The sequence below is a fragment of the Pezoporus occidentalis genome, unplaced genomic scaffold, assembly GCF_034315485.1.
Source record: "Pezoporus occidentalis ecotype Australia unplaced genomic scaffold, CSIRO_AGI_Poc_V1 ctg38, whole genome shotgun sequence".
NCBI lineage: Eukaryota > Metazoa > Chordata > Aves > Psittaciformes > Psittacidae > Pezoporus > Pezoporus occidentalis.
The window spans coordinates 1,290,277-1,314,601 of NW_026915702.1; the positions used below are offsets into that span (position 1 = coordinate 1,290,277).

The 24,325-nt window shown below is 39.4% G+C and overlaps 1 protein-coding gene across 4 annotated transcripts in view; it reads right to left on the reverse strand.

Annotated features, from left to right (window-relative positions):
- The window catches only part of DMTF1 (cyclin D binding myb like transcription factor 1), a 30,040-nt gene that overhangs the window by 1,457 nt on the left and 4,258 nt on the right, over positions 1-24,325 (reverse strand). Inside the window, exons 2-16 of one of the 4 annotated variants that reach the window (XM_062631893.1) lie at positions 22,046-22,162; positions 21,405-21,521; positions 20,435-20,529; positions 19,614-19,728; positions 16,193-16,269; positions 14,533-14,690; positions 13,727-13,759; positions 12,683-12,792; positions 11,732-11,960; positions 9,919-10,070; positions 8,148-8,363; positions 5,730-5,815; positions 4,828-4,986; positions 3,639-4,019; positions 684-831 (exon numbers count right to left, since the gene is read on the reverse strand). In XM_062631893.1, coding sequence (XP_062487877.1) covers positions 684-831; positions 3,639-4,019; positions 4,828-4,986; positions 5,730-5,815; positions 8,148-8,363; positions 9,919-10,070; positions 11,732-11,960; positions 12,683-12,792; positions 13,727-13,759; positions 14,533-14,690; positions 16,193-16,269; positions 19,614-19,728; positions 20,435-20,529; positions 21,405-21,521; positions 22,046-22,154 — 2,185 coding nt within the window. In that variant the 5' untranslated portion in view covers positions 22,155-22,162. Of the gene's footprint in view, positions 1-683; positions 1,483-3,638; positions 4,020-4,827; positions 4,987-5,729; positions 5,816-8,147; positions 8,364-9,918; positions 10,071-11,731; positions 11,961-12,682; positions 12,793-13,726; positions 13,760-14,532; positions 14,691-16,192; positions 16,270-19,613; positions 19,729-20,434; positions 20,530-21,404; positions 21,525-22,045; positions 22,163-24,325 lie in introns of those variants that run through there. The other 3 variants (XM_062631892.1, XM_062631894.1, XM_062631895.1) reach the window with 3 other exon arrangements.

A 24,325-nucleotide genomic window follows, 5' to 3' on the forward strand; every position in this document is an offset into this window, starting at 1 on the left:
TGCTCGCACTGGGCAGTTCTCAGTTTCCAGTGTCAAGGTAAGCTATGACTAATACAGATGCAAACGGAGTCACATTTGGTCCTATCAATCAGTGACTACTGTATCAGGCCTAGTGCTGATCCTCTGATGGCTCTACAAGGAGATCCCTCCTCTGGAAAGCAGTATTTATTAGGTGCAGCAGTGGGAGAATGTATCTGTGCTGCTTCCAAGCCTTAGACGACTCTTGGCACTGGGAAGCGTGCCACAAGCTGAGTGCTGTGCAAACACTCCCCCAGAGAGCCCAGCCCCTCACCATGAGAGGCATCAAGTGCATTTCTGATGCCTCTGGTTTTCTCTCAAATAAGAACTAAGTTTCATTCAAGCACCAGGCATGAAGAAATGCCACTAAAGAAGGAGTTACTTATTAGCCTGTATGCACTAATTTCAAGGCTCAAGAGTGATGGAAACAGTTCAGCAGCAGATGAAGCAGCTGCTGTTCCAATGCTTTTCTCACAGGGTTAAGTGGGACTTTCTTCCATTTCTCCTGCTACCAGCTGGGTAACCAACTTGCTTAGTTTCATAGCAATGACATGGAAAACTACTTAAGGGAAAGCAAGGATCTAGAAATGTTGTTTACAGGAACTCTCAAGTGCCATTTATGAATCCTACCTCTGGCATCGACCATCTGAAAGGAACTGTCGTACCTGTTAGAGTTGTCAGGGGCAAGACTGATTCACTGTCTATATCATCCGTTGTCTGGATAAAACCATGGGAAGAAGGAACAATAAGCACAGTCTCATCATCTATTGTAGGCTGATCAACTTGTTCTTCTATCGTTGGAGAATCCAGGTCCTGCACAACACAGAAGAAGAGGATGTGAGAGTGGTAGCATAAACAGAAAAACCTGCCTTGCTCAGCCACACTCCATAGTAAGCAATAGACTCCCTGGATGAATTCTCTCTCATTAAATTGAAGTATCAGTTTACCTCAGCATTTATAGAGCATGTTTCATCTAGTGCAGGCATCTAAAACAAGATGAGAGGAATTCGAACTTGTGAGCAGCACAAGCGCAGGAGAGACTGCAAGGTGGTGATGAAATGTTCCCTTTTAAGCCAAATGTTTTGTGTACAAAGAGGAATAACTAAACTTCTCCACTAATTGCTGCCTAGATGTTCTGAGATACGGAAGCATACCTTTATAGTACTTACCAGCTGCACAAACTCAGTAGCTTTATCTGAACTTAGTATTTAGTTTCACAACTTCTACATGTGTCAAGTTTTAACTACTGAACACCCAGCTCAAAAGACCCATTTTAATCGCTGGGTCTTGCCTGCCCTCTCACTTGCTGACTGCAGGTTGGCTCCAAACTTTTTTAGCTGAACTTCATGACATAGAAAAGTTGTTAACACGCAGATTTTTTCCAGGTACAAGTTGTCAATACCCCTGGTCTCTTCCAGTCCTGTAATAACTGCTCCTGCTGCCTCTTCCTGGGCTCTTGTAGTACTGCAATGGCAATAATACATCTGGCTTACTCACTGCCACGCCACGCTCCATCACAATCCTGGTTCTGCAAATGCAGTGAAGACATCCTAGACAGTACTGCCAGAATAAGCAGAGGTGTTTGGATTCCAGTTTTTGTGCATGACACGCTTAAGGTTTATGATCTTTAAGGTCCCTTCCAACTCTAACCATTCTATAATTCTATGAATCACTGATGTAGAATACTAGCAAATGTGCTGGCAGAATGGGGGTTACCTGGACTTACCACGCTCTTCAGAGGCAGCAGGAAATGTCTGGGAGAGGTTACAGCCCTCTCTGTTCAAGAAAATCCTTCCGTTCCTCCATCTCACAGGGTTTCTTTTAGGAAAACTTGTTCCCCTACATAGCTTCACAGTATTTTTATAAAGGCACCTGCCAAAAATCTCCTTCTCCAGTACTGCAGAAGGGGAGCTGACTACCTGTGCTGCAGCTCAGTGCACTCGACTTGGTCCTGATGTGCACCCATTCACACAAGGTGCTGTACACCTGACCTGCAGAAGCAGCTTTCTGCTGAGCACACTGCAGGACCTGGCCACGACAAGCAGTATGCTGCAAGGCTTGAAACTGGGAAGAGGAGGCGTGAAAAACTAAAGAAGCCATTGTGGCAAATGGGCACCTTTCCCAGCCCGAAATAAAACCCTGCAGCATGACTGCCTGCTTCCCACTGCCCACACCCACAGTGACAATACTGTCAAATGCATAAAAATAACACTGACTGAGAGAAAGCAACATGCAGCCATGTCTTCTAGGGTAACTTTTCACTCAGAGTTATTCATGGCCGGTTCACTGTTTCCTATAATTTAAACACACATCAAAGTTGAATCTGACTAGAAGTGTAAAGCAGATTAGAATTACAAACTCAGTTTGTTGTACTGTATAGCAAAAAGTTTAGTAGCTCTTTATATTCTGCTTGCCATAAGTGATTTCTACAAAGTGTAGTGGGAAGTAGGTTTATAGCAAAAATTTACTAATTCTACCTTGAGAGGCTGCAACTTTAAACTGAGAATAGAAAGCTGACAGGCTGCCCCAGCTGTTGAGAATCTCATCACAACTGTATCAACCATGAGACAAGAAAGAGGAAAGTGAAACAATAATCCCCAGCTTTGGATGTATTCAGGATTCAAATGCTTCTGCAGTAGCAGACTGGTGAGAGGTACACCTCTTTGTAAAGGCATAATGGATATGCAGTGTCTATAGAAACTGTTTCAAAGCAGCAGCCTAACAAAGGCAAAGCCTATCAACAATGGATTTTCAAGTCTGATAAAGCAGAACTACAGCAGCTATAGAGCACTGTGGTTTAGAGAACAGGATGGGGTATTTGGTTTTAACTCATCTTTTTTCACAGTCTAACCTGCTCAAGTTTCTAAGGAAAGTATCTTCCACCTACTAAAGAGAGTTTTCTTCTTTGTAGCATCTCTATTTTCCTTGACTTACTCATTATCATAGTTCCAGCAACTGAAAGACGGAGGAATTTAGTATAAACAATCCAAATACCTGAAATCAGTGGGATAAACTCATTTCTGCATCTCATGTGTGGGAGTGGAATAAAACTGAGGGCAGAAAGAGCTTAAATGCTTTGAATTCCAATTTAACAGATATTTTACTGGAGTTCGATGTTTTGTAGAAGTCCTCAGAAATGGAAACTGTGATGCATCTCTGTTACTAGTTTCACAGACCAAAACCTAAATATGCTACCTCACCTCCCTTGCTCAGCAGTCTATCTGCCTGTAAAATATGTGTTGGACAATTAATAGCCTAGTTTAAAACAGCAGAATCAAACAGTAATCAGATGAGGTTGCCAATAATATTCCTACTTTCCACATCAATATGCAAAAGTACCCTGAGTAGTGAAGCAACTCCATAGCTCTTGAGGTATTCCATGTTCCAGATGAAGTCAAATAAAAGCTTTAGTACCAAATTAAATGTCATTGCTTTCCCACCCATAACACGTTAATGAAGCTCAAGGATAGAGGGTCTGAACAAAACACTCAGAGAACCATGATGTACTTGAAATCACTGACAGATTTCATATAAATAGCTTAATGCAAAGGTTGAAGATACAATGAAATTATTATCCATGCAGAAATGGGGAAAACATCAAGTACCAGGCACTCCCTTACCTCAGTAACATAAGTGCTGGGTAAATCAGACTGTGTGTCCTCTTCCTGTTTCAGGCTGGCATCTGAAATCTCCTCTTCAGTTCTTACCATAACTCCATCCATCAGTTCACTACTATTCCTGCTGCTGAATTTGGAGGCCTCATCTTCATTGTAGGCTGACTGTTGGTCACTCAGCTTGGACTGATGGATGTCTTCTGGGAAGGTATTTGTTTCTAGGGTTGGAGGATCTGTCAGATGAGCCGACTGAATGTCTGAATCAACAGCAAGTTCTGCCTGAGTGACAGAGGAGGAGATATCTTCGGCAGCCACGGTACGGATTATGACACTTGGTGTGTGGCACTGCACTGTGACATTGTCGCTTGTATTTAGCAAATGCTCTGGCTGTAAGCAGTATTTGCAAAGAGACAAACAAAATCCACTGAGAATCAGAGACTTTCCTCCAAGTATTTTCAAATCTTAGACCAAATAAAAGCAAAAGGATTCAAAGAACTCAGTACTAAGTGTAATTTAGAGTTTCACATATATACTTTGCCTAGAAAGGTTGAACCAGATGACCCTTGAGGTTCCTTCCAACCTGGCATTCTAGAATTCTACAATATATATAGTATGTCACCCAGATCATCTCTTGACCTTCCCTGGCCTTAAATGATGAAATTCATAGACTGAATTTAGTGTCAACTGTTCCTTTAAGTCACAAATAAATAGGCAATATGAAAGAAGCAACTGTTCAGGTGAGGATCACTGCAGATTCAAAAGATCATTTTTTTCCCCTGAATTTTACATCATTTTTATTATTTTATCTTCAGTTTGCTTCCCTTTCTCTCCAAGAACAAATAACACTGTCACTACTGTACAAGTCTTGTGAACACCAACATTCATTTGCAAGTGTAACTGGAAGCTGTAACAGGAAACTAGTTTTGTTTCACTGGGGAGCAAGCCACTAGATTGAGACACCTTATTCAGCCACAGTAAGCATGAAGTTGCTCCCTAAGCTGTTTTGAAGCAACCTGAAGTTGCTTTTTACAAACAATACACAAAAGTTCTAACTCTGCAGTATTTTAAGCAAAATAACACTGTTACAACTTAAGAACTACTTTTTCAATTTCACATGCACACAGGGGCCTGCATTGTTCTGTTCCCCTCCCCACACTGCCCAGACTCCGGTCTTTTCCCTGCTCAAAATACGTACCGATAAGGCGTGAACTATGATCTGTTCTGGGGAGGCTGGAGCAGCAGCAGCTGTTAGGGTCATGGTAGGACTAGTCGTCAGTGTTAGGGGAAGGCCTTGGCTTGAGCTTGTCTGTAGTAAGTACGTACCTGGTGTGCCAGTCGGCTGCAGATGGAAAGACTACAGAAGACAATGCAAGTTTAATACACAAACACACTGCCTCCCTAGGCCATGCTCAGAGCATGCTTGCTTACACAAACTCGCTACCTGTAACTCTCCTGGAAACAAACAAATCCAATCCCTACTGTTGTACTGCACTGAGAAGTAGAAACTCATCTACAGGCTTCAGCTACCAAGAGAAGTATTAAGGAAAGGACCTTAAGATCAAGTTCCAACCCCCCTGCCATGGGCAGGGACACCTCACACTAAACCATGTCACCCAAGGCTCTGTCCAACCTGGCCTTGAACACAGCCAGGGATGGAGCATTTACCAGTTCTTTGGGCAACCTGTGCCAGTGCCTCATCACCCTCACAGTAAAGAATTTCTTCCTTATATCCAGTCTAAACTTCCCCTGTTTAAGTTTTGACCTGTTACCCCTTGTCCTACCACTACAGTGCCTAATGAAGAGTCTCTCCCCAACATCCTTACAGAGAACAACAACAAGCACAAAGGAAAACTTCACAGCAGTAAAGCATTAGGATTTAAAACATTTAACCCCACTTCATATTTTACTCCACAGCCCTAATGAACACCACTTTTAGACATACATTTTGCTCTGAACTTTTACCTTTTAGACCTTGTAACTTTCAACTTGAGAACTGTTTTTATTCTGGGGGGGAAATGCACAGTTCCGTAGCCTAAGAAGTAGCTGTGCCTAACTGAAAAAAGCACAGTAACAAATATCAGTTCTCTTGTTACTTACTGGAAGAATCTCAAAGGTCTGTAGTGTTCCGCTGTTTAGTGCTATTGTCTCAGAGTCAACAGTAGCAGCAGGGGAATCAGTTGAGGCTGCAAAATGAAGAATAGGAAGTATGTATGTCAACAGGTTTCAGCCTTGCAGAAAGCACAATGTACTATAATTGCTACATAGCAGGGTACTGTTAATTCCAGTAAGAGGAAAATGAAAACTGGCTGCAATCCTAATGACAAGGTTCTTTGATTGGTACCCAAGATACAATACTATTTAAAGAGGGCATTCTAAATCCAAAAGAGCAAAAGGAAGAAGGTATGGTTTTAGTGCACAGGGATAAAGGCAAGACAAATAGTTATCTTATGTGATCTAATTACTTTTGTAATGAGATTTATAAGAGGTTTTGGTGCAATGACATCCTTTGGATTATGTATTCCTTGTTTTAAACTGATGTCAGGGTCTTTCTGTATTTTTAACCTTTTCTGCCCTCCACAGTTAAGTCCACCACTGCTGAAACATCAGATGCTTTTCAAGATATCTGCCACCCTGTGTGTTATGATTGCAGTGTACAGAAGCTGTCAGTATTCTTACTACAAGTGTGTAATTATTTATGCAATTAGATCCATTAATTCTAAAAGTAACAAAAAAGAAGCACTAAAACCAGTTTTGATATCAGATATTTCAAGATCATCACGTCCGAACAGCTTGTACCCACAGATTTATACTACATCAAAAAAACTATTCAGAACCATAATTATGGTTAAAAATCTCACAAGTTTTGGGATGCTGGAGGCAGAGTAATATTTTGCCTGGGACTAATTTCATAAATACATAAAAAAAAGGGCAAGAGATCTACATAACAACAACATTGCTCCAAGCACGGGAAACCTGGCCATCTCAGACTCTGTGGCTTCAAAATAGGATAATTTTGGTCTCTTAAGAAGATACAAGCTCCAATTTTGAAGCTTTTATTGTTGTAGTGGCATGTTCAAGGTTTCCTGCTGCAGATTTCCTGGTACCTAGTAGCAGACAGCTGTAAGGTGTGGCCTGTCTGTTACCTAGGCAGTTATGTTCATAAAGCTTACAGGAATTACCCCTTTGAAACCCTGAGCCTTCTATCAAATGCAGCTGAAAGTGGCTAACAGGTTCAGCTCTCCCAGTTCTGGGGAAGACAAAATACAGAATTCACTTTGATTACATGAACAGAAATTCTTCAGGAAAGCTGACTGAAATGGGGAAAAGGCTTGTGAGGCAGACAGGGGCAAGCGGCATCACAGAATAACCATTACAGGATTCAATTACAAAGGACTAAAGGTTACACAACACCAGCACATCTTGCCTGCTCACCAAAACACAACAGCTTTGGCCAAGCTGGGTTGGAAGTCTGAGACCACTGATGCATTACGATAGGTAAAAAGTTCCTGGCTTGGTGTTGTGTGTCATTCTAATTACAAAATAGATCAGATAAAATGAAGCTGACACTTAGTAAGTAGATTTAGGTAGACTAATGTAATGAAATTATAAAGAGAAATTACCAAATGCCTATCAAGTCACTGAAGAGTCAGTTCTTAACCTGATGAACTAATTTTGCAGTCAGCAAGACTGAAGCACTAAGTTTTCCTAATGAACTTCATAAATGACAAACAATGCAAACCAGTACACAACGGCTGCCCATGGGGTGACTCAACTAGAGGGACTAGAGTCACTAAGTAAGATTAGTTACAAGAATAAGCAGTAAACACTACAATCAGAATAGACCTGGTAATAAATGTTCGATAATGAGCAAAGTTCATCCTTAAGAGCACAGGAAGCACCAATTTACAACACAATAAAGTGGTCAGAGGGGATTATCAGTGTGACTCAGCAGCTAACACCTTCCAGAGTGACTGTGCCTGGAAATAACTCCGTAATTAAGAGCAGGACTAGAAAAAAACCATTATATGCCTTCCCCTGAGTGTCCTTCATCAAAACTTAGGGACAGCAGTGTATGTATTTTACAAAAAGAGATCTTGTACAATGATATTCACTGTTCTGTACAAGAGCTACCAGAAGAAACTTAAGGAATAACCCTTATTCCTTAAAAATAGATACATGCTGCATCTTCATTAAGAGGCTTATGTACTGAAGCCTTTCCAAAGAACAGGTCATACGGCAAGCTCTTGTGTGCATGCAGACAGACAGACAGCTACAGCCCTATGTGCAGGTGCTCCAATTGCAGCGTTTTGGTACTACTGTCACAGGAACAACTACACTTGCCTAACAAAGTTATAAACAGGCAAATGGAATCCAGAAATCCTTAATGTGAAGTTATGGCAACACCAAAGAAGAATGAACAGAATTCTTTAAGACATGCCCACTCCTCCTTCACCATCTTAACATAAGAAAGCTGTAGGTTTCATTAGAGGACACTCATTTGTTTCAGCTACTTACAGACATGGGTAATCTGGACTGGAATCTGCAAAGCTGCCATAGGGCTCGGTGCATTGCCTGTGTTCTCCTCTAAGCGAGCCACCCGAATCTGCACGTGCTGCACCCCCGAACTGGGACTGGTGTTTGGTAATCCACTTCCAGATTTGTTCTCCAAAAGCTGGTGCCCAGGGTTGTTTTTTTGGTTCTCATGGAGCTGTTTAAGACCCTTTATCAGCACTGAGAGAAAGAATACTCATGCTAAAGCACACTGAAGAGGCACTCTTGAAATGCTGCATGTGAGATTTACAATGAAACAAGTAACCAAAATCCTTCTGAATCACGGAATGGTTTGGCTTGGAAAGGACCTTAAGATCATCCAGTTCCAACCCCTGCCATAGGCATGGAAGCCTCACACTAGATCATGTCACTCAAGGCTCTGTCCAACCTGGCCATGAATTTGGAACCTTACAGAGATATATCAACTAGAAATGCACCACATACATAAACCACATTTACAATCAACTACTGGAGTGAACTTGATTTTCTCAAGGAACCTAGACATTTTAGGATGCTTGGGAAAAAAATGAAAAGCTCCTAAAATTTTGTAGCTCTCCAAAAGCATGCATGGTATATCCCCAAGCTACAATCAAGTGTCACTAGTCGTGTAATGCTGCTACCAGAAATAAACCCTCCAATCTTACAAAACATGGAAGCGAATTTGCTCAAGACGTGTCACTGATAAGAGGGAGCAAGTGGTTAACCTACATCTCTTCATCAGTACACGAAGTAGCCCACTGCTACAGTAAACCCACCCACCTTTCTTCCCTGTGATCACTTCAGTTCCACTGAGAGACCAGTTGACTTACATAAGGTTACAAAGGCTGAAGCCTCTGTTTTCCTAGCATTCAACAGAGCAAAGTGCTTAAACATCTCCCACTCTTGACAGCATGACATTTTGTCTGGGAAAAGAGAGTGGAGCCTGTTGATTCAGTGGCATATTTATATTATGTTATTAATTATTTGGTACAACTGCTTATTAACGTACAGTAAGCGTAACAGGGCCACCCTCTTGACTGTAGCCTCCAGACACAACCAATACATAATCACAGCAATGACCACAGCAAAAGTATCCATTAAATTAAACCTTTAATTATAACATGATTAATCTCACTGATTTTTTTTTTCCTCTCCCCAAGTCAAAATAAAGGAGGACTCAAGGTCATGGAGACTGAAATACCCTTTGGCCAAGCACTAGTTTCTCCAACCAAGAATGAGAAAATGCTATGAGAGGTGTATATTCTCAATTCCTCCCCTCCTCCTCACTGCACAGATGGTAGTAAATTTACCTTCTGTCTACAGCAAAGGTTCAGTACCTCACACAGACTACATTTAAACATTTTAAAGGCAACAGATCTAACCTGAGGTGATACTGTTAGGCTGCAGATACATATCCTCTTCCACCTGAAGAGGTCACTGCCCTCCATAAAAAGATCCTCATCATCAGCTGAGATCTGCCAGCTGAGCTGCTTACATACACGCTTTCACTTAAACCCAAGTGAGGTTAAGTTGGTGTACAACTAAAGAGTACATTTTACATCAGCTTGGCTTGTTTCAACTGAAACACTTAATGACTGCAATCCAATCAGCAGATCCAAGGGGCCCGTAACTTTCAGCAAAGGAGCAATGTGCTCTTTGGCCAGCAATGCTGTAAGTAGACAACAAAATGCAGGCTTATTCCTTTGCCATTTGTGAAAGGAGCTTTCAGAAGAGAAGTGTGCAAGTAGTACATTACCAGGGAATGAAACATCTTTGTGGTTTGCAATCTGTCTTTTAATGGTCCACCATTTACTCCGAAGCCACTGTGGTGAGCGGACACTACTCCATCCTTCAGCTAGTAAATCCCAATTGATGTCATTTTCATCAGACACTTCAAGTTCCGCTATCCTGGCAGGATACAGAAAATATTTACCTGTTAGAAACTACCCTCCAGCCTGGAAGGGGTGTTGCACATCTCTGGTCTCGTCACACGTAACAGCAGCAAAATGGCATGCTAGTGAATAGTCCAACAGAGCTCATGAATCGACACAGGCTTCCAAGGCTCCACGCTGCCAGAGGTCAAGCAGAATCATAAACAACAGAAGATGGACTAGACCTGTTACATGATCCAGCCTATCTCCTTGCCATGCAGGATTATTCTCCCTATTTACATAGACATTAGGACTTTGATCAGATTATTGTGAAGCATTCCAAATGGTGGTACTTGCATCTTTTCTCTTTGGAAAGCCATTCCCCAAACACATCTTCAAGGCAGGAAACACTTCCTGAGATTCATTATGAACTTTCACTTACTTAATTTCATGTTATGATATTTACTTTTATTTTCTCATCCATCCTTAACATAGATTTTTGCCTCCTCTCAGATGCTTCTTTGCCAAAGCAAATGAAGCTAACTACAGTATAGAACAGTTCCTCCTAAGTCAATCCCATCGGACTCTCTAGGTAAGGGACAGTCTTCACATAATTTTGGCACATGTTATTCACACACTGGATTCTACCAGAATCTGTCTGAATACTACACATACCTCTGGGCTGCCTCCACCTCATCTGTATGTGGAACATATGAACAAGAGATGAACAGTGACAGAGGAAAAGATTTTTTTGCAAGTCAGGAAAAGTTCTCTTCACAAACCAAGCAATAGCACTCAAAACTTCCAGACTTAAAAAAAACAAAAGGGGGGGGGGGGCAGAAGAAACAAGCTACCAAAACCAGCCCTGCAGGATGAGTTAAGGATTCATGGACAGACCAAATCAGATACCATTTGTACACAAATACTAAGAATTCTAAGCAGCGCATTCTGAAATGTGGAATCAGATTCCTCATCTGGAGTTCACATCAAACAGCCTCAGTAAATCAGTGAAAACTGCTTTGTAAATAATGCTTAGATTCCCTGGATGCCTTGTTTATTTATTCTCACCCAAAACTATCAACCCATAAAAAATCCACTGGCTAAAAAAGCCTGAGTGAAAGGCACTCAAAATGGTAGGAGGACTGGAGAGAGCAAAAGATTTCCAAATTGCTTTCAGGTTGCCAGTTCAAATGTAATCAAACATGTTGATATTCAATTAGCATTTGGTGGCCTACATGAAATTAATTTGCAGTCTCAGTTCAGTTCTTTGTAGACAAGATTTCCACATCAGAGAAACCACTATTACACTTGACCCTTGCTGGTCATCTTAGCAGAGAGGCCAAGGACTGAACGGGCAGGTAGACTGAACTACCCTCCAGTTAAGAGTTAAAGCGCACTGGTGGGGCAATGTGTGGGAAGCTTGCACGGTTGCTGCCTGTGCTGTACCTTTTCTGTGGAATAAAGAAGACTTAAGTCTCCAGGGTTTTCAATCTGACACCTTTCACAAACACTAACATTCACTAAAAAAACAACAAAAAAATTATGTTCGATAATTAATCTCTGGGAACTGTAAACACAGCAGTGATTTTTGGTGGGTTCTAGAGCTTTTAGTACCTAAGAAACCAGCAAAATGGACCCCAAGGGAATCCTGCTAGTGTCATGTGTTACAAACCTTTAAAAGTAACTAAATTAACAAACCTCAAGATGAGATTTATTTCATCTTCCTTGGTCCACTCAGTACCCCCACTTTGTTTCCAGTTGAGATAGTTGAGCCATTTAGAGCGGCACTGCTTTTCAGAGCGTGTCCCGACCCGTTCTGCCACAGCAGCCCATGACACACCCTGTGTGACAATGTCACCTGGTTCTGTGCTTGTCAGCTCGTGCACTACTTCTGCTAGTCTTTTTTCTTCCTTCTCTGTCCACTTTCCTGAAAGAGAAAAGCAGCAGATGCCTTGTTGCCTTGTTCTGATCCATAACATACCAACAGACTTTTATCTTCAGCACCTAACACCTTATTTCAGATTGATTTGTGAAGAAAATGTAACTGTTCTTACTAACCAACAGTATAAATCAATTCTTTGTTAGCAAATGCGTAATTGCATCGTTTCATTGTTTTGCTGCCAAGTTCCTTTCCCTTCCTCTCCCAGATGAAAGAAACCACAAACAACTTACCAAGATACTGATCCAAGCAAACTGGTCCAAGCTATGTGAACTGTGTATTAGTTAAGTAAATTAACCATGCAACGATTTACCATCCAGTAATTACATGAGATCTGACTAAAATTTCCTTCCATTTGGATATATACACTACAAAATAAACAGCACTTTACTCCTAAAGTGAATCTGTCTCTTAATTGACACCAAATATACAGTGGATGTTTATAATCATCAAACACAAGGGAAAGTACTTTCTAATCTACCTCAATAAAATATGCTCTGGTGGCATAAAGGTATGATGGATAATGGATTGCAAAAATAAACTGAGTGTTCTGATCTTTAAGAAGTGAAACTGGAGAAACCTATAGCAAATATGTACTAAACATGTCCCTAGATTTCACACTCTAAGTTCCTCAGTTCAGAGTGACAACACTGACAAAGGTGACAAGTTTTAACTGGAGTGTCCATTATTGACACCAGCATTTACCTCACCTGTGTTGCACGTATCCTTCATCAATCTACATCGATCTTTTACAGATGAAGCACTTCTCCCCAGTGCAGCTCCTATTGTGGCCCAATCGTTTCCATGCTTTACTCTTAGCCTAAACAGACACATGCTCATTAAAAACCAAATAAATGTGCAGTTTACAGGCTTAAAGACAGAATGGGGAGTCACTCTGATATAATTCAATGCCAGTATTAATGTTTTCTATCATCACTGCTAATTTTTATGTCTTTCTAGAAGCCTTTTGGGCCAGCTAAGCCACATGATACTCATAAAATGCTTAATATCTGTCTTGCAGGAATGTTCTGAGGTTTAATTACAGTATGAATGCTTAGATAAACAGCCAACATCCATTCTACACATGTTCCTCAAGGATTTTCAGGTGGAACAGAGATCACTTGAGAATCCTAAATAATGCCTGATGAAAATCCAGGCATCCTACAGTTTAAATGAAGTAAACCACTGCATAATCATGTTCATCATTTTAACTGTTATTTCCCTCCCGCAGATGACAACAGGCTGCTTAACATGATGAGCCATGACTACTTCTGACACATCTGGAACTGCTGGCAGCTTGCAAATGACAAACAAACTACATTGATCCAAACATATCCAGCAATGAAATGAAATACATTCCCTTCCTCATTTCAGTCCAACCTGGTTTCTTCAAACTGCTCAACCCTAGAAAGCTGTAAGAGCAGATGAAATCTGCAGCCCCTCCTTGATTTATCAGGTTCACAGCCAAAATCAAAGAGCCTTAATGACAATTTATGTATCTCTAATACTTCATAGGGCAAATCTTACCCTTGACCTGCCACTTTCTTTAAAAATAACCTTTGCATTTTCATTTCTCCTCTGATTAATTCAGTGGCTGCTATTTTCTGATAGAGTTGGAACAGTCACATTTACTTGTAAATTAACCACTTTTCAGTGATTTCATGTAACAAAACCTGTAGAAACTGCTCAAGCTACTAAATACAAACAAGGTATACAAACAAGGTAGCCTGACCTTGATAATAAAAAAAACTTACTCTTTAAGCTTTTCTATTTCCTCAGGAGTATACCTAAACAACAGGCAAATAAAAAGACATGATTTTAAACATAAAGCATACAGCAGAAATATTTTTGTTTTACTAATCACACATTTAGTTGCAAGAGATTAAGGAATTTCAGCTATAAGGAACAATCTGACTGAAAGAACATGAAGAATAAATGCCATTTTCCACATTGGTGCATTTCTAAGGTGATCTGCTCAGACATTCCTTATTTGTCAGCAAAATTCCTCATTCTTGGTGATCTTACTACTAAGAACAAAATCAGAATTCTGCATATTAGTGTCTCAAGTAAACAGCTGTTTTTTCCCCCACCGTTCTCAGTTCACAATCACCCTAAAGCTGTCCATTAAGAACTGAGGTGGTATTTTTCATTTTCAACTACCTTTAAAACTAAAATCTAACATCCTTTTCAGTACTTCTGAATGGCTCCACAACCACTTATGTGCACTGCTTCACAGGTGGCAAACTAAGAGCACCCGGACGAAGATCAACTACCTCAAGATCGCAGTTCTAGAAAGAAACACCTCAGCAGATCCATGCTTGTGTGAAAGTCTTCTAATCTTATCAGAATCCTCTCTACATCTTTTAATTTGCGAATGCCATCAATTTAACACAATTATTGTCAAGGTTGATCTACCAGAATTCAGCAGAGGTGACTTATGATTAAGAAGAGTTAGGTCTGTTTGCCTACAATCTTGTGTGCTCAAATATAACATGTCAAACATTAAATATGTGACCCTCCTCATACCAATAAAACCATGCAGCATTAGAGGTTTTCATACTTTCCAACATGATTTCTGTCATCATACATGCGAAGAACTCTTCTATAGACAGCAAAGAGAGGCCGATTCAGACCCCAAGCTATTGTCCTGTAGAAATCTTTTCTTTCATCTTTTGACATTTCAAATATAATTTCGGTGGCATCTTTTATTCCACGAGCCTAGAAGAAAGCATTAAAAAAAACAAACAGAAATCACAAACAAAACACCTTAGATAAAGTTTCCTAGAAATCAAGAAGCAGAACACGTATACGTGTATATCAAATGATGCAACTTTCTCTGTATCACAAATACTACAGTCCAAAAGCTAAACTGAGTATGAATTAGCTATCTCAAGTACAAACCCCTGAATACAAGGTTTGGGGTTTTACTCATCACAATGGAGTTCAGGCAGACAGAGAAGCTCTGACTTTAATCCACATTTAAACTGTGGATTTAAAAACTGGTCAAGTAATTCAGGTCAAAAACTGAATTATCAATTATCATTTAGAACATCATGGAAAATAAACTGTGGTGGAATTAGCCTGGGGTCATAAAAGGGAAGGTTGTCAAATTATGCTATATCAGTTTATTACATAATTTATTTCTTATCTGAAATAAATTGTTTTTTAACTGTTTTTCTTGTTCTGACGGAAACTCAAAGTAAGCTTGATAAGTATAGAGGAGGGAAGTATAAAAGGAGAGCTTTGGTTTAATTTCATCTTCAACTAAAAATCACTGTATTTCATTTATTTGAAGCAATGCAAGAAAGCAGGTAAATGGGAAAATAATGAACACAATAAGCAATAGGTAACTCTAAAAAGTTATTTGGCTAGCTTAAAAAAGTCCCTAGATTTAAAAAATAGTATTACTTATTAATAATATTTTAAATATAATATATAAACATATTAATATAATACAGAATTACATTAAAATACTATTTTTAAAATATATTAAAGTACTATTTGCGGCAGAAATTCTAATACACATGCAGGCAGACACACATTCTACAGCTAATACTGAGGTTTTTATACCAGTAAAGACTAAATACAGGGCTTTTTCTGACCCACAAATGAATGATGGTGAACCAGTAATATCCAGCCTATATATATTCAGCTTTAAGGACTCGGCTCAACTATTCTCAGCTGTAAGCCTAACACAAATATGACCTACGGGTAATTATCACTGTCAGCATGCTAACTGCAGGCCTATTTTTACACTGAACTCTGACACCGATATATTAAGGGGAAGAAAGCAGATCCTGACATTCTATTAGTGTAGTAAACAAATACAGATATGGCATCAAAGAAGTCTGCAAGTTGTATTTAATGCTTTGTAAGGAAAATTATCTCTACCCCTAGCACAGTATTTTATCTGTTTTCACCAAAGGTTTCATGAATCATGTATATTCAGAGAGAGGGATTAAGGCACTTGAGCATCCTGACAGGGAATTCTAAAATGGATTATATTCAGTACACAAATTAAAAGCAATGTTACACTCACTAGTCTTAAATCCTGTGTATGGATACAATTTTCTTACGTATTTCAAACGGGTAACGACCATTTCTACTACAAACGGCTCAGCATTACTTATTGCATATTCTGGGAAGTCCTAAAGAAAGCTGGTTTCTAGCAGGAGCTGCATCACCATGCCAACCAGCCGATAACATACTCTAACACATACCTTTAAATAACGCTCAATGTTACTCATCAAAATATCTATTTCTTCTTTGGACCACATCCCTTGCTTCCACTTATGGCCTGAAAATAGAAATGAACAACTAATTACTGAAGTCAAAGTCAGCAAAACAGCAAGAACAGAAGGATCAGAACACGACCCTCATTACTGCAATTAACAAAGAAAAGAGTAATTTTAGCTACTTAAACTAACTAGAATGTCAAACAGACATTATTTCAGAACTGACAAACAATCCCTAGTAACTGTCAACTAAGTTTAAATGCGAGTCAAACCCCTCTTCAAACACATGCATTTTTAGAAAGCCAGAACATCAATTCCTCTGTGCTGTGAAGTCACATTTTCAGTCTCTCTCTCCAGCCACAAGTAGCAAACTTCTGTCTTTAAACTGACACCTGTACTTTCCATGCACTCAAATGATTCCAGAAGCTGGCATTTAAATTTGTCACTCTTAATGTTACTTGAGGACTTAGCAACAACATGGTGTTCTTATACGCCTTACCACTTCTCAACATCTGTGTGTAGCGCTACCTACTGTGAGTGCTTTACATGGAGATAAATGCTCTACCTAGTTTATTCTGACAAGATGGTCCCTATCTGTCTCATTTTTTATTTTGTACTGGGAATAACACCAGTGGTTACAGTTAAGACAAAGAATCATGGTAACTGTTTTATCTCTGCCTATGCCCTTAGTAACTACAATGCCAGTTAAGCTTTCAAAGCAAACCCGATGGACTTTATTATTCAGAGAGAAATTTTGAAACCCGAGGTCTATCAATAAAACATTAAAACATTTCTACCCTAAATTTATACTTTTTTCCTTTATACTTTTTAAATCTCTTTTTTCTCCTCATACCGTACTTGATATTAATGGTCACTTATAATTAAGATAATGGTGGTGACCCAGTTTACATACTGGTGTGTACTGGCTACCCGCCTATCACTGCTCAGAAAAATCAGGGTACTTCCTTCTCAGCCTGCTAATTACCAGAGCTGAGAGGCAGAACACACCAAGAGCCTGTTTACTCAAATGCAATTATAATGGAAAGTCCAGGCATTCTTACTAATTTTGTTGGAAGTGATGAGAGAAAACTCTTTCCTGTGTGCCTGATGGCTTCGATCTCTTCTTCCAAAGATACAGGGACAGAACAATAATCTACTGCTGTTGCCAATTCACACATCCATCCAAGCACCTGAACTGACCTAAAGGGACACGGGTAATCTTTCCAGGGAATAACCTGTAATACCCAGCTATCTTAGGAAAGGGTATATATTTTGCACTTCATGTGTTTGCATATGCAATGCAGAGATTATTATAACCTGGCCACAGGTCTTGAAAGAAAACATTATCAGGTGGAGACTGCTATAAAATGATGAGCTCAGGCAACACATGTCAAACTCCCAGCTATTGTAAAGGAGGACACATACTGGGATTCCTCCACAGCTGTGACAAAACATGGAGACCCCAAGAACAGTTCAGCTAGTATGGACTCTCAGATATTTTTCTTGTTGTATTTTATTGGCGATGTCTTCCTTAAATTATTAATCTCTTAATTAGAATCACCATATTTAGTGCCCTTGTTAATTCATAACTGTAAATGCCACCTGTGATATATGGCATGTTATATGCCTGTGAAACAGTTAAAAATGCAGTCTCTAATATATTTAACAAGACCTATCAAACCTGAGGCCATCATGTCAAATGAAAACACTTACTCATTTCTCTGACAAATCATTAGAACATCCTCCTCCAGTCACAGCTGAGAATGTGCTGCTCCCAAAGTTCTTTACCATCCACTACTGAAAAGATCATAAGCCCTGTGCTGCTTGTCACCCTAGAGCACAGGAACTGTAGCATGATGATTTTCCACTACTTCCACCAAGCTGCATCAGTGCTGTAATGCAAAGCGATCTCTTTGCTATCTCATCTCTGCCCCAGTCATTGGACTGAACACTGAATACCTCTGAAGCTCTATAAATGTAATAAATGAGGATAGAGAAAAGAGGGAGCAATTATTTGTTAGCTGTTATAAGCAACTGTTGGTGCACACTTGGGATAAGGGAGTGGTCAGTGACAAGAATCACTTGGCTCCCTTTCTCTGATTTTTCTATATCCAACACCCAGGTTCCCTGTGCCTCACACTCATTTTTTCATTTACTCCGCAGTACAATCAGCCCTCTGGAGCTGAATTTGCTGGGTAGAAGATCATTTGCTTCTGTGAGAGAAAACCATTACTTTTTCTCCTAAATTCTTTTAGTAAACAAGGGAGTTGCTTTGGACTGACTGAAAAGGTTTAGATTCCCCCCGCCCGAAAGAGGAAAAGTCAGGTTAAGAAACATAGTAAAGACTGAGGAATCTGGAGAGGCAACATGTCTTCATTTGACACTAAGTTGTTTCTTTAAGTTTAGAAAGGTACTTCCCCTGGGGGAAAGAAAAAAAAGCTCTGAAGTTCAGCAACTGTCAGATAATTGCAGAGATATGTTTTTAAAAGGGAGGAATGCCAATGGGTTGGCAGTTTTAGGAGTAGCAGAGATTATTTCAGTAGACCTTGGTCTGCATGATCCCTCTATTTCTGAAGCAACTCCGTGCCAGAAACTGTTTCTCACATGAACTACAACACACAGCCCAAATAATAAACCCTCCTTGAGTGAAGATGTATTCACCTGAGCACAGATTCTTTTCCTGGTGTAACCCACTTTTCTGACTACAGTTTCCTACCTCCTAACCAGGCAGAAGTGCCAATGGAGCAAGCACAACTGTCTTCGCCAACTGCACCAACACGTTATAGAATGAATCACAGCCTGCTCTGGGTTGGAAAGGACCTTAAAGCTCATTCAGTTCCAGCCCCCTGCCACAGGCAGTGACACCTTCCACTAGAGCAGGCTGCTCCAAGCCCCTGTGTCCAACCGGGCCTTGAACACTGCCACGGATGGGGCAGTCACAGCTTCTCTGGGCATCCTGTGCCAGTGCCTCAGCACCCTCACAGGGAAGAACTTTTGCCTAAGAGATCATCTCAATCTCCCCTCTGTCAGTTTAAAGCCATTCCCCCTTGTCCTATCACTACATGCTCTTACAAAAAGTTCCTCTTCAGATTTCTTGCAGGCCCCCTTTAGGGATTAGAAGATTGTTAGAAGGTTTCCCCTGAGTCTTCTCTTCTTCCATCTACAGAAGTTCTCAACCATGGCCACTAGAATCCCTGTCACCCCTGCAAGTATGACCCCACTTTATCTCCAAGTGTTCCAACTTCCTTCTTACATACAAGTGTAAAAGCAATTTTAAGAATCAGTCTACTCAAATACCTCCACAAAAATAGCCATACCAGAGATTATGTTATATAACCTGAAAATGTTACGTGATATTTGGAGTAAGTTACCTTTTCACAGTGTGGGAGAACTGCATTCGACCTACCTTTATTTGTTAGAGAATCCTTATCCTCTTTGGTTGTGAACCAGGCTTGACTAACAGCTGACACTTCTTCATTGCCCATTGGGGAGATTTCATCCAGCTGTTCATTCTGAAGAATCTTGAAAAGACCAACATGAAATCATCCACTAAGATCTCCAGTTCTATCACCCGTCATTTAGAATGGTGGCATAACTCAAAGGCAAATGAAACCAGCACACCTCATTGGCGTGCTGACTGCTCAGAAAGCACCACTTTTTAGATATGGCATGAGAAATACATTCACCGCTCAAACACCAGAGCGAGATTTAGCATTTTAACATACAGATATTGTGAGAATTAATTTGGTGACATTATTCACCCTGTTTAGTGTACAGTGAATAGGATGAGTATCACTGGCTTTAGTGGAAAGAGGACTATGTCCAGCATCTCCAATCTAGAACCTTCAGACATGGTACATTCACAGTCAGAACTCTTTGTGTCGCTGACAAGACAAAGCATATTTAGGCCTGTTATAAGGCATAATGACAGAAATAACATATAAACTTGTCTTCCATGCAGATCATAGAGCATAAAATTATCAGTGGAGGGTTACACCTATTACTGTTTACTGTACTGCTCTTTGGGCAGTAAGGCACATTGCAAATAATCTTCTTCAATCACATTCCCATGGAACAGCGTTTTACAACAAGATGCATGCTCAAATACATTAGTTTCATGCTAAATGTTATTAATTTAATAAGCCCTCTCTGTTATTTGTTTCCCTTTTGTTTCAATTTAAAATTAAGCTGTACATCAAATAGGTCGATTCTGAAGTTTTACTGTACCTGAATCTGAGTAACAGTTCCTTCATTAATGTCATCTTCAGCTACCTCAGTGGTAGCAGTCATGGTCACCTCGAAGCTCTGATCATTTTCTGAAACTTCAAAATTGGTAAGTCAGTTGAATGACTTTTATAAATTGCTACTTTTGCACTGAATGAGAGAGGCTTTATTCAGTATTTATTTAATAACACAGTAAAATTATCAAAATTATTATCAGCTGTTCCTCTTAATAAATTTAAATAAGGGTTTTGAAACCTTCAGTTTTACACTACAATTAAGACTTACTGTGAAACATGTAAATCAAAGGTGTTTGATTTGATTCAAACATTTGGAACAGAATTAATGCTTCCTTTTCAGCCCTATCTTTAGTGTTACCCAATTACTAAAGGGCAATGTTCAAATCTTTCAGCTGCATTCTTTTTCCCCAATTTTCCTTCCACAACGTGATAATGCCTTTACTTTTAAGGAGTTTCTACTAAGGTCCACCAAATAAACAGCCACTCTAGGTATTGTAAATTGGTATTTTAACTTGCCAGATATGGTTTTGCCTTCCTTGGCAGATTATACTGAACTATCTAATATTTAATCAATACACAGCTTAGCTTTTGTACAACAATCTCTACCATATAACTTCATATTACAAAACATGGAAATACTAACTGTACTGTTTGATCATTAAAACAAAACTGATCCCTTTTGCAGGAGAGCATCTAGTTTGCTGTTCATTCACTTCAACTCATTCAATGCACTGTGCCTGCAGGCCTCTCTCTGTAAGGCAGGCTTAGTTTACCAGTACTGTACAGATAATGATTGCTGCATAATCATCCAAGGCTCTGACATATAGAGACAATACCTAAGTATATGAAAAAAAATTCAAAATAAAATATGCAAAATATTCTATTGTGATCCGAAGAGGCCACTTTTAACCTTCACCAACAGAAACACATGCTACAGGAGTACATAAAAGACTTACTTGGAACTGCAACAACAGAAATGCATGGGGTGGAATCATCAAGGCTTTGATCATCCTCTGATAAGCAAAGCCTTTTGTGCGGAGGTTCAGTGCTGTCTTCAGAGTCTACTTCATCAGCTTGTAACAACAAAAACACACATGGGTTACTTTCTGTTAATGAAGTGTAGCTTTGGAAAGAGTTCTACTAACAAAGTGGACCAAACCAAAAGGTAGAAGCAAATGCAATAGGTTGGTTTGGTGTTTTACTACTGCCCAGAAACTTAGTGTAAGTTTACAGGAAACAACAGTTCACATGCTTTCTTCAACATGCATTTTTTGTGAGGTTCTCTTTGTAAATTCTGTCCATAGTCCACCACACACAAACCAGTACCTGACATCTACAGAAATCTGGGTACATGCTTGGTTGTAAGAACCCACTTCCACTGAGGTAAGCCAGAACAGATACATCCTTGTTGGGCACACACATACATAATTCTGTGATTTACACCTATTTTGATACTTTATCCTTTTTAAAACAAATGAGAACTAACTGCAGCAGAATAATCTAAATCCAAGTAGCTCACAGAATTTGGAGACAGCTAAATATGATGGTTGGATCAATGGAAAAAGAAGGAAAAACATTATGCAATACAATTCTATACCATTTTGAGGGCAATGAAGTATAAGGTTCCCTTCAGTGTCCTGAGTCAAAGTCACAGAGTTCACGGTTTCTACTGTCACTGTGTCAGACTCTTCTTCAACTGTGCTCATACTCAAACCTGAAAGAGCAACACACACATTATTTTTCTGCAGTCAGCCTCCCCCTTTGACCATAACACTGCTTCCTTTACCTCAACCAGCAGCAGGACGCACAGAGTGATAAAAGTCTGTCCTTTCACATGAGAAACTCCATGGTTTAAGACGTTCACGTGCCTTTACCTTTCCTACATACTTACACACTGCAAAGGGTAACATCAGACAGCCTCAGAGCTACTTTTCCACTAAAAATTATACCTAAATTCCCTATTCAGGACTATTTGCAATCTATTTGTTTTAACGCAAACATAGGCTATTGCTTTTCCAGCATTTCTAAATTCTCCACATCTGATTCTTTTTGTCTCACTAATATTTGTTCCACAGCTCATTTTACTATTATATAACCTGAGAAATATTTTGTAGTGTCATACTACTCATAGCTGCACTATTCATAGATTGCTAAATTTCTTCCATGCATATAGCCAAATGTGGAGCTAGTATTTTTTCTTTAGCATTGAAACAACACGAGCAACAGAAAAAACTGAGTGCAAGCAATCACCAGTGTAAAAAATACCTCAGAAAATAAGTTATCCAGGATAAGCAGCATACACTGAAGTCAGTAAACAGGGGCAATACAAAGTGCTTCTGATAATCTCATTTCCACTTAAAAGCAAGATGAAGAAACGCAAAGCCTGTAAGAACTTCAGCGTAAATGAAGCACTAACTTGAGATAAAACTAAAGAAAACCCCACAAGGAAGTTCTAATCCACCAAATACAGAAATTGACATTTTCTGCTGAAGAAGCAAATGAAATCACATCTAAAATATCCAGAAGCTTTGCAATGATTTCGCCAGCTTTGAGCACCTGGGTTCAGGGACTGTCCTGGGCAGAGACTTCCAAACAGAAAATACTCATTTTCCCTTGAAGTGCCAAGTCTCTTTAATATGTTTTCTTTAATATGTTAACAACTGAAAAAAAAGTCTTTTAACTTTTATTATGAAGCCAAAATAGTGTTATCAACATTTTTAACTTATGCTGTTCAAAAACCATTGACTATAGCTAAAACAAATCGTAATTACATTACAAAGCTTCCATGTAAAAGGCAGGGACACCCATATATCCATCCATAAATGGGGTTTACAACCTGGATTTTAAATCCCTTGTGTTAATAATACTGCTTGAGCAGGAAATTATTTAACTTTTAATCAGAAAATGTGTTCTTTGGTACTGACAATTCCCAAGAGGAGTGTTTTCTTGGAAGGATAAAACTACTGCCAATCTTTCAATAAAATTACTTATCGCCTCTCAAGCTTGGTGAAGGTTTGGCACATCTTTAAGCACATGTAGTGACTGATTCCTAGAATGAAGTGATGTTACCCTTCTGAACACATAAAAAAATTCAGATACCATTGACATTTTACAAACTTACTTTCACATCTACCATCAGCAACAGCTCCTTTGCCACACAGAAGTGTAGGAGGCAGTAACTTCTTCAGGATTCATCTGCTTCTGAGTTGTACAGCCCCTGTTCTACCCTTTACTAGAACTGATGTTTGCTGCATGGCTATAGTACTGCCTCTGAGAACCAAGAAAGCCATCCTTAACTATAAAATCTGAAGACAGAAATCCAAAGTGTTACAGATAAATTAGCAGACTATAACTATTTCAACTCAGTTTCGAGTTATTCATTTAGCTTTTTTTGGAAGAGAACAAATCGGATCATTCTGGAGGGCCAAAAGAAATAGACTGTTTTTTACATGTTTGTAATGTACTTTCGGAGTAACTTGTGCTACAGGCAATGCTTTAGTAAAAAATCCCAAAGTTCCTGAAATGGCATGGAGGATTCTTCTTTAGTTTTAAATTAACAGAGTGTGGTAACTCTATTTTTCTGGAAAGCCTGCACTTTTTTCTGAAATAAGCTGAAAGCACATATTTTACTTTTTGCCAATATAAAAGCTTGAAAGACATGAGATTTACTTTTATAAAACATGTTATGTCAAACATGTACTTCACCTAAAACTGATCTAGAAGCAATGGAAAGTACAGCACTATCCAGAGCAGAAGATACAGAAGATCATTCCTTCTTTTTATTAAAAGAATGCTGAAAACTGAATACAGAGATAGCAGAGCTGGGTCATTCTTCCACCAATTACTCAAGACTTGCTGAGAATCAAAGAATATGTTT